The following is an 11086-nucleotide window of genomic DNA, read 5'->3' on the forward strand; positions in this document are numbered from 1 at the left end:
CCCAAACTTACCATTGAAAATAGGCCTCAACCTTTGACTTTCTTTGAGGCAGCTATCCATCAAGTTCAGTTTCTGAAATGCCATCTTTGTCAGGCCATGGGTGCCGAGAACTTCAATGACCTCCTGCCGCAAAGGAGCGACGAATTCCGGATATCTGGCAAGATCGATCAAGGCTTGCGTCAAAAGGTCCGTAGTGGTGTGGATGGCGACGAGGGAGAGAGCGATCTGCGCCGAGGCCGCGTCCATCTTCTTCCCCTTGGTCTCCTTGTCGAACCATTCTATAGCATCATCGTATGGGTTTTTCTCGCCGCGGGCTTCAGCCTGCCTGATGACAGCGTTGCGTTTGTCCAAGTGCGGCTGCAACACATCTTGACAGCGCTTAAGGTCCGACTTGACTGTTTTATAAGTCGGATGAAAGAAATGGAGGATGCGCCGCAGGCTCCTTGGCCACGAACTAATCGTGTTCGAGTATTGAAAAATTGTGTTGACGTATGCGGACGAGGCTTTGATCCATTCTTGATCGGCGCAGAGGTCTTCGCCCATAAAGATACGGCTCGATATCCGGGACACAACGTGCATCACGTCGGCAGGTGTTACCAAAGTCCAGCCTTTGCATCCGCGTAAAATTCTTAGCATTGCTGTCCTGCCCAATAAATGGTGTAGCGGTCGTTTAATTACCCTTGTAGTCTTCCTTAAAAACATTCTTCAAAGCCTGGGTGGTTTCGAGTGATAGCGGCTCCGTCAATGACACTAATGGTTTTTTGGAAGCCAATGTTAGCCATCAGGTCATGTCCTGTCCAAAAGAACGGTTGCAAACGCCAGATGTTGGTTGGTCTGTGTCTTACAAAGCGTTTTGGTCAAATGTCTGCTGATAATTTGGGGCATCTCCATGGGTACCAGCATTGGCTCAAAGCCCGGAAGATATGTGTGGCTGTTCTAAACCAGACAGTCAGCACCGTCGTGAGGGAAGCAGTTTCAAATGCGTCAACTATAACAAACGAATGGCGTGGGATATAAAATTGACTTGCCTCTTGTGCTGCAGTCATAAAATCGAGGGTCCGATCGCTTTTCAACTCGTTCACGTATTTTCTCGGAAGCATCAAAACGGGGCCGTTTTCTGTGTTCAATTTATAAGGCTTGTCCTTGAATCTTTCGGAACCTTCCTTCAACAGTTCTCGGGGTCGAGCCAGGAATTCGGCGCGCTGTTTCGATGCGGTCAATTCGGTAGGCCCTTTCGGGTTTAGCCAGGGCACATCCGGGTACTTGTCTCTCGAGCTGAAGGCAAAGAATGCCAGGAGCAAGGCAGTGACGATGTACGAAGCATACAATGTCGAAGTCCCCGTGCTGAGCCCCTGAAGCACCCCGGCTTGGGAAATGTTGGCAACGGGTTCGGATGCCATTGTACAAGATGGGATGAAGCTGAAGTTGTGGTAGAAATTTAGTTGCGCGACTGAAGTTTTTGTTCGTTTCTTTTCTTTTTTTTTTTCCTGGGAGTGAAAATATTGCGATGAAAACGGCTCTTGGAGACAAGCGCTAAACAGCTTTATAGGTTCGATGATGAAAAAGAAAAGCCTCATACCATGGCACTTGATGCTTGGGCTTGTTTCGTTTTCTCCATAAAAGTTTCGGACTATAATCAATGCCGTCGGACTTGACCAAATAGTCCGATGGATATCCAGCCTATGGGTGCCATTCTAGAAAGCGACTGAAGTGGGACGAGTCAAATACGAGGCAGTGGATTGGTCCGCCGTCAGCCAAGCCTTGACTTCGATGCCAAGATCAAATGTCAGAAAGTCCTACCTAGCAAGATGCCCATACGCCTGATCAGAATTCCGTTAGCCTAAAATGTGGTTCTGCAAAACCTTGGCCCAGAACGGACATTTCGCATGAGTCGTCGACACTCTCATCTCGGCCACGGACTTTTGAATACTGGGCCACGGGGTCACAGTTTGTCCGATACTCTTTAGCCGGGCTTTGATAGATTGGCATGCCGCATATCAAGGATCCCACCAATACAAAAAAATGCAGAAAGCGCGCGTCTGAACCTTGCTTTTTTTTTTTTTTTTTTTTTTTTTTTTTTTTTTTTTTTTTTTTTTTTTTTTAACCGCTTCACCCCTTTTGCTGACTTTGAAATCTAGCACCATGTCCTCCCGCGATGCCCTGACGGTTATGAGTCACGAACCAACGCAGCTCAATTTGGTGGGTGGTGACGTCTTCCTCGGGATCGCTGCGATCCATGTTCTTTCTGCCCACGACAAAGGCCTGCTTTGTAAGCTCGAGGAAACTAGCGGTCCTGATGATGGATGATTGGGGTTATGGGAACCTCATTGTTTGGTTCAACCCTTCAAGACTTGGTGCGCGCTTCGAGGCACCTAGCTGCAAACCCACGGTACTTTTAGATGGGCGAAGATGGGCTTCGGCAATCCACGCTTCGACTATTGTGCGCCGAATGAGGCAACGGAATCATCTTGTTCCAGCTACAGCAGAGTCTTGACAGTCGCGTGGCGCCCTCCCGAACCTTTGAGACATGGTAGAACTGGCAGCGGATTTAGGGCCTGCCAAAACCCGAAAACAGGTTTAGCCCAGCCCGGCCCACCAGCCCATGGGCTCTTGGCGGGCTGTTAATGGGGGCCCGCGGGTTGCTAACAAAACCCGCGTTCAGTCTTGGGCCGGGCCGGGCACCCCCACAAATAAGTTAACCCAACCACGGGTCGCCCGCCCCACCATTTTGGGCTGAGACGGGCCCCTATTGGGGTTGGGGGTTTGGAATGTCTAAAGCGGACTGATCTTTTACTTTTCAATGAAGCCTCACAAAGATGAATCGGGCGGGGAAAACAGCACTTAGCCTCGGAGTGGACGACGAATATCTCAAGAGTGGATTGGCTATCATTTTACTTGGAAACATTTTGCACGAAGGAGACTATTTCCTTAGTGGTCACAGCAGCATCTCTTTGCTTTATCCAACCTCAATCCGGACTTGGAGTGACTCGACGAATACCTGTTTCCCGCCAGGAGAATACAAAATACTCAGAGGGCCCCGCAAACTCATACACTTGCGTACCGATGCGAGTACCCAGCGACGTATCGCAGCTCCTCACGTCAGACTGACATTGCAGGTCCATCATTTGATGAAATTTTTTCGCGCTCTTATATTATTGGAGAAGGGCCCTCACTGCGAGGACCGCATCCAGCATAGTAACTACTCACACTCAGACTAGGATTTGGAGCGTAATTGGTACAAACGGTATCGGTTACTCGTTGGCCGGCGAATTTTGCAGCATCGTATCTGGTGATACCGTGGGTGCCACCCCTAAATCGTAGATCTATCCGTGATGCGGGGCATGCCGCGATCAAGCGCCAAAGTCTAGCTGAACCCGATCCGCAAGGCGCTTTTATATCGTTGTTTGGGGACACACTCACAGTTTTTCGTGGCTGCCAGGCCGAATTCTGAGTGGAGACTCAGTTTACCCCATGCAGGGTGCGCGTGGAAACTAATCAGGGTTAGCCAAGACTTGATGTGTAGACAAGGCCTTTTAAGGCCGAAGAAGTCCTTTTGCCGCCAACTCGGATGAGAACCCCTTGATAGTGTGGGGCGGCTTTTGCCGCAGTACCTGTCAAACAAGAAAACGCACCGATCCCAAAATCACACCAAAACCCGCGGTTTTCAACAACAAATAATTTCATCGATTCAAAATATTTCCATGGAGAAAAACCATCAATACATAGTCAAAGCCGATCTTTTTGCTACATATTAGTATGAGCAAATCTTCCTGTTGATTAGAACTGTTAGTACAAATATAAACGAACAAAAGTTGAAAAAAATACCGTTACAGTGGGTTATAGGGGATGGATGTATAGTGGATTAGTCTCAGGGCTCATCCCTGAAGCCCAGAGATCCCACATTGATCCACGTTGTGGCTCAATTGCGGCTTTGCAATGTACCTGCGGGTCCATCCAAAGAACGTTTAGAACGGGCGCGATCTTTTCGTCCAATGTAATTAATTGGTCGAAAAACCATGTGGCTGAAAGGTATATGGAGCGCTCGGTCCCCGCTGCGAAGCAGGGGGATCTAGTCTGAGCACTGAGACTAATAGTGGATGCAATTTTTTCTTGAATTTTGACATTTTTATTTCAAAAGTACACCGACTATCTGATTTGAGAACAATTAAATTAAAATCTTAATACGCATTTGTTTTGTTAAATATATATTTGACTTTCAATATGCGAGTTTGTGATTTCTATATCGGTAAAGTGACGGCTTTGTGATTTTTGCATCATTTTTGAACAGGTGCTGTATAGGCTTGCGGGCGAGGTTTTTCATGCCTTTTGAACAACGCAAGGCAGCCGAAAAATGCTGATAATGAACGGTTATCAAGACATTCGACAGCTGTCAGGCTGGCTTTTGCTGCAGGTTGTATCTATAAATAGTGATTAGTATCTACTCGCCGATCCGGCGATCCCATCGCGTGAGGAACAATGCCATGAGCCAATCGTTTTATTTTTGACATCGGGTTAATCAAGTCATGTATGCACAGAAACTTTTAAAAACCGCCATTAAGCGTGCGGATCGCGCTCTTTTGTATTGCTCTTGATCGCTGCCTATCAAAAGGATAAATAGCTGGTGAAATCCGAGAGACTTTTCGTTCTTTTCCTCAATCGCAATTTGCCTTTTGGTTTCTCTTTCTCTCTCTTTCTTTTTGGGTCTAGGATTGTCGCACAAGTTTCGATCAGCATAGAAAGAGAATATTCTAGAAGAGCCGGAAGATGCGTTTCGAATCGATCATCGCCATCCTTTTCGCCTGCGGCGTCAGCGCCGGCATGGACCATCACCCCGAGCCCCGAGTTGCGAGACGCGCCCACTCGCCTCTCGACGTGGAAGCCTGCATCGCTACTGGTTTAGCGTCTGCCAGGGAAGCCGGGATCCCGCAAAACACTGACGAGTGGAATGCAGTGAAGGCATTTTGTTCCGCAATTTGCCACGGCCAGCTTCGAATCCCAACACCTGAGGAAATTGAAACCTGGCGCAGACGCCCCCGCGGCTGAAAACACTGAGGCTGTTTGAATGAGCAGTCGTAGGAACGGTCGCACAGCCGCGGCCGAATAGGGGTCCTATCTGCACTGAGTCGTGGTATTCAACGGCCATCCCCGGGGCCCCTGCTGCTTCTGTGGGGACTACGAGGATGGGGTCGAGATGCCGAACCAGGATTGAATTGATTGCATGGCCCTGTATCTTTTGGTGTGAGGGGTAAAAAAAGTTTTTTTTTCCAGTTGTTTTCGTTAGTAAAAAAAAAAAAAAAAAAAAAAAAAAAAAAGTAAAAGATTGTAGCCTCGAGACGTACCACGTTGTTGCGACTAGGATTTATCACCATGGACTGCTATGAGCCATGGCAAATGTTACACTGCCAACGGGTGAATACATAATAGGTAACAATATATTAGGTAGGATTTTTGACTATGGTATCGTAGGCTGATGATGTTGTCCAACTTAATCGGAGAGGCGCAGGGGGGGAAGGAATCATGGCAACAATTCCCAATTTTGTGGCTTGGTAATCAACTTCCAACATTTGTTAACAGGATAGAGTTTTACCAAGCTTGCTGATAACCTTTGACGAGCTCCACGCCCAGCACAACTCAAGAGCCGCAGGGACGCCATTGTGCAATTTGGCTCGATCGGAGAAGTGCGCAGGGTATTATAAGACCGCGTCAATGTATGCACAAGGTCGGTTTAATGCATATATTCACACATGTTTACAGTTACTATGTTATATTATTGCTTATGAGACCGTATCTGAGCTTTACTAGGTAGGTCAAATGGCCCAAGGTATGCATCTCCCATCGGGTACTCACTGCAAATCTGTAGACAGCGTGGAAAAAATGCCGTCTCGATGGTCTCACCCTTCCCGTTGCAACCAAGGTCCTTGTTACCTCGGTGCAACCCATTGCGGGATCCCACCTCGAATGTTACAATTGATTGACCACCCTAAGAGCTTAAGCAGGAGACCAGCGTACCATGTACGGGACTGATCTTGCATCATGGACTGGATCTAAATCATCTAATTGACTTTGACGGCCCGGCCTCGACTCTCTATAAAACCTTGCGAACGTGCTGTGGCCTCGGGCAAAAATGGGACAGCTTACCAATCTTATGGGTGCAGGCTTTTGGAGTATAGCAAGAAGTTCATTTCGTGCGATTCGAGTAGCTTATTGTTTGGATATCTGAACAGGGACCCTGTCGATAAAATTCACTCGTGCACGCCTTGACGAGCTTGTGACTTGAACTTGACTGTTGTGGTACGATGTCGTGGCAAAAGCACTTCTTTCCCACAGCTGTGACCTACAACCCTTAATTGGCTGGATGGAAAAGCCTAAGCCTTACTCAAGTCTCGAGCTTACTGACTACTGTGGAAAACCTAGAGTCGACACAATAGTTCCTGCACTACCACGTAGCGTGTTTTCTATCATTACTAGCCAAGTTGACAAGTGGATAGGAATACAAGGAAGCAACATGGATAGCAAGACGAGGGGGTAACATGCGTATGAATCCCGTCGCTGGTGCGTAATCACCCTGCATAGTGATTACGCACTGAGATAGAGATAAATATACGCACACAATACATTTTATGATGATCGGCTCTGATGCTCGTTTCCGTCAACATCCCGATACACTAGTCCCTTTTTCTTACCCCTTGCAACCAGAAGCCTATGAAGTCTCATTCCGTTCTGGGAGTCAGACTCACCTCACCCAGTGTGGGAGGGAAAACAAGACTGTGGGTGCACGAAACAACCCAACGCCCAGATTTTACGCGGCGTCGTGGCGCCTGATTGTATTGCAAGCAAGAAAAGCTCAAATGGTCATGCAGATCGCCCCACCGTCTCACGGGGGAGTTTCTGCTTATTAGTAATATTCTTTTCCACAGGCGATGGTAAGCGGCCCTGTCGGCATTCCGAGGTAGGTTTTCATTACTGCACCAATTCTTACCCCCACACATTCCGCACGTAATCAGAGAGTGCCAGAGACACGATATCGTGTGCTGGTATTCTTTGCATGTCGACCAAGACGGCAGTAATAGAGGTGCTAATGATACATCCTGCCGTGGGCGGCGAAATTATATCGAAAAGGATATATATGTGGGATCGGCCTGAACCGCAGATGGATGACTGGGAACGTGAGGGCTTCGACGGGGCCATAAGGGTTGGCGAGCACAACACGGACATTGCCTTTTCGAAGACTCTTGGGAACGGCTCGCCATTCAGAAACTTGCATCAATCGCCTGCTCTACTTTGGGACGACGACGCGTATATCTTGTGGAATCTATATTCTCTTTTTTGTCTTTCTTGCTCTTTCCATCTTTTCCGTCATTTTCCTTCAAAGCAGCCTCGTCGGTGCTCATCACTCGCGGGTACCAGCTTCATAAGATAAACCCGAGGACGAAGTGCGATCTGTGTTCGCGAACACTATGGATGCTTTTTGGTGGGAATGACGGCCTGCTGCATGCAGCTGCAGGAGGCGGCCTTGCTGCTGTAGGACATGCCGTGCGCCCCCACTCCGAGCCACGGGGCCTGTGGGCCGCAGGGAGGTGTTGGAAGCGGTTGGGGAGTTTGCCGGCGGTTGGTTCGGGCACAGGTATGTGACTATGCATTTCTCCCTTTGCGTCGGAACCCGTCCCAGTCTGATGAATAGCTCCCTTTTGTCACTCCGTCTCAGTACCTTCCTCTCCGTTCCGCATGCGATCGAGCTGCTGGCAGAGCTGGTTACGCTGGTGCTCTGTCGGGCCGGGGAGCTTCCGGGCAGTAGCTCGCGACGTGCAGAGAGTAGCCGCTTTCGCTGGTGGTCTCATGGACCCAGAGAGTTTGAGGCCCCTGATTTACTTTTGTCATTAAAATTTAAAACTCCCAAAGAAGGACGTGGTTGTAGCGGTGCTTTAACTCCCAAAACTGTGCCAAGTCATTCATTCCCTTGAGTTAACTCGAGCGAACTAGCAACCTTGGTTGCGCTTGTTTGGTCCTGTCTAGCCGGCCTGGCTGTCGTTCTCCGGATACTTCCTCTTTCCAAATCGGTCTTGTCAGCATCGGCCTTTCCAGCGTCCGTTTCCGGGTACATGACGAGGTACTTCCGCTTGGTGAGGGAGCTGGTCTAAAGGGAAATTCATGCTTGAGAGACGTAGGACTGATACGTTTATATGCTCGGCTCGACTGTCTAGGAACTCTACATACAACAACTATTGTTAGTTCGTCTACTTCCTCGCTGAACATTCGATAAGGGTCTGCATAGCCATGCAACTAAGTCTCTGAAAATATTGTACCGACGTAGTCGATATTCTGACCTGCATGTTGACTCCGGTTATGTCTTCTCTACCTGGGCCATCCCATCCGAGACTGATCCGCGGAGCGGCTACAAACACCCAGCTCCGAGCCTTCTGTAGCTCTATTCCTGATGCGTAGTTTCTTTCAAATATATTAGCTCAGCGCTCCATTGGCCGCGCGGCAGGGCGCTGTAGAACGGAAGCCGCACACAGCACGGACAAGAGGATGCCGACGCAACGGAACTCGGTCTGGATCATCCACAGGTGCGGGCCGTAGCGCGAACCGCGCTCGTAGCGGAGCTTATCGGCTCCTCCGGGCGAGGCCAGATGTTTGCTCGGCGACACGGAGAGCCCGTAGCCCGACAGCGCAAAGAAGATGCGCACCGTGACCTTGCCGCTGCGGGACAGGCGCTCGACGGAGAGGTGTGCGAATGACTCGCTCACGCCGGGACGTTGCCGACGAGGGTGGTGCGGTCGATGGTTGTTGCAGTAGAGAGATCTTGGCATCACATGACCGGAAGAGCTTAGTCAGCGCTGAGAGCAGCATAAGACCGCTGCCACGATCGTTAGTCTAGATAACGCACCCTACCTGAACATATGGCCCTCCTACCAATCATTTAGGCTGCACGTGGACGTTAGTGTGCGTCAACCAACATGGACAGGTGCATTTTGTGGACGCACAGGGCGGCGAGGCCCCGGAGGCCGTCGAGGTGCGGGGTGTGGCGTCGGCTCAGCGAGTGGCTGTTGTTTTTGGTGGTTGCCTCGTGTTTGTCGACTCCAATACATTGCTAAATCTTCATAAGAAAAAAAAAAAAAAGAAAAAAAAAAAAAAAAAAAAAAAAGACCGTCTGCCGATCTGCAATTATGTGCTGGCCTCCACATGCTCCATCACAACCCGATGTGGATTAAGCTTTGCCGGCTGCAGTGTTCCCTCGAGGGCAAAGAAACCTGCTTGCTCCGGAAATGTGCAGCGGCAGTACCGAACAACATATTTTGCCGACTCCTGCAGGGATCATAGGCCGGACTTTATGTCTCCACCGAGCCCGCCCCTCCAGAATACTAATTGATCCAAGGCGCGTCTTTTTGGACATGTTCGATAGTGCGACTAGACCTTTTCGTGCCGGCATGTATTCCTTGGTCTTTGCCCATCCAGGAGTCTCTTACTCAGTCACGCATTTTACTCGGAGAGATGCCGCCCAATCGGAGCTTGCTTGATTTATTTCAGGTCAGGGTGAGTGGAAAAGCATTTTGTCCGTCTGCCAGGCAGACAAGGCTACCCCGCCCCTCGCCCAAATTCAAGAGCAAGGTCGCTCACCAGGTCAACTGATAGGACCGCCCCAACATCGCCTATGTCAAAATAACCAACCTCGATGCTTCCGAAGACGGCGTCCGGAACCACGGGATCGGTGCAAAGACTGCCCAGTACAAGCGCACCATAGCCGTGTTCCTCGGCTGCTTTGTCTTTGCCCTGTTGCTGGTTACCTTGGTGGTCTGGATGCGGACTCGGTCGACGCGTGCACATGGGATACAATAAGTGGGCCGATTGTTGACGCGGTTGCCGGGCTATGGAGAGTGGACTTGCTCAGGAATTTGTTGGAGTATTTATGTTGGTGGTAGTACTCCACAAGCTTATTTCCCACACTACCAAGGGGCATACTTTCTATTCTACTTGGCTTGGATTCCTAGATCTTCAAAGTTGGCAGGGCGATTTCAGCCCTCGCTTTTAAAAGAGTTGTCAAATGCCTGGTAACGTATCGTGGGCCCTCAAATAGTGATAGCATCCAAAAGCTATAATCAGGTGTCATGATTTCTTTTATTTAAGTTGGTACGTCCACAACTACAGGGAGACCAAGGGCTGAAACATGCAGCCCAGCACAAACACAAAGCATTAATGCAAGCCCGCTCATGCCGAGAGCTTAGCGTTTGAGATGATTTGTAGCTAGAGATCATTTGTTCTTTTACTATAATCATTTTCCGAGAGTGACGAGCTAGGATTTGTTACAGCTGTAAGCAACATGAGCGAAAACTACTTTAGCAACAGGGTGCCTGGGCTGACACTTTTAGCTCAAGGTTTTGACTCTCTCTTGAAGGTGGTTGCGGCGTCAGAATGGAGTCTGGCGTGGTTAGTCTTTGACATCAAAACACCAAGCCTAGTATTTTCTCTTCCAAGTTCTTTCGATATCAAACGGCGACTTCTCCTCCTCCATCACCTCGACCAGCGCCTCCGCGCCCCGAAAAGCCCACGCCATGCCATGCCCATTCATGCAGGCCGAAACAAGCAGTCCCTCACGAGGGACAGGGCCTACGGCTGACACCTGTGGTCTGTATCGACAACAAGCCTTCTCCACAAAAGATTGGAAGCATCTCAGTGATAAACGCGCCCGACTGAGCAAAGCGCATCCACCGATAACCAATCGCTTTCGAGGTATGTTGCCGTGCCGATGGTCGTCCTATCTGTCACTGCTCCACGTCGAGAGCTCCCGACTTCACTTTCCAGTTGATGCTCCGTCTCGTGACAATCTTGGATTGGCCATTAGTTCACCTGGGCTCTCGAAAATTTCCTCGGGCTTTGATGCCCTCAGCCGTCGGTCAACATACCCCGGCCTGAATTTTTTTGAAAATATAGACGGTCGTCATATTCTCTTGTACAATTGTCGATACAATTGCAAACATGCAAAAATAATGACGAAACCAGCACTCGCCTTTGCTGTCGGTTGGCTTTTTGCCGTTTGCCAAAAGGTGCAGAATACTAACTGTTGCATTAAAAAGCACAACCAAAAAAA

General features: G+C 49.3%; 2 protein-coding genes across 2 annotated transcripts in view; both read right to left on the reverse strand.

The window, feature by feature from the left end:
- The window catches only part of PpBr36_06765 (uncharacterized protein), a gene marked incomplete at both ends in the record, with an annotated part of 4728 nt that extends 3328 nt beyond the window's left edge, over positions 1-1400 (reverse strand). The window contains 4 exons of the mRNA XM_029893908.1: positions 12-608; positions 679-750; positions 846-931; positions 1000-1400. Of these exons, the coding sequence (XP_029745533.1) occupies positions 12-608; positions 679-750; positions 846-931; positions 1000-1400 (1156 nt within the window). The remainder of the gene's footprint in view (positions 1-11; positions 609-678; positions 751-845; positions 932-999) is intronic.
- Positions 1401-8462: 7062 nt separating this feature from the next.
- Positions 8463-9825, reverse strand: PpBr36_06766 (uncharacterized protein; the record flags this gene model as incomplete). The annotated part of the gene is made up of 2 exons (XM_029893909.1): positions 8463-8714; positions 9619-9825. 2 exons carry the CDS (start codon positions 9823-9825, stop codon positions 8463-8465), a joined length of 459 nt encoding a protein of 152 aa, XP_029745536.1.
- Between the last annotated feature and the right edge of the window lie 1261 nt (positions 9826-11086).

This window comes from Pyricularia pennisetigena, assembly GCF_004337985.1.
Source record: "Pyricularia pennisetigena strain Br36 chromosome 4 map unlocalized Pyricularia_pennisetigena_Br36_Scf_6, whole genome shotgun sequence".
NCBI classification, from domain to species: Eukaryota; Fungi; Ascomycota; class Sordariomycetes; order Magnaporthales; family Pyriculariaceae; genus Pyricularia; species Pyricularia pennisetigena.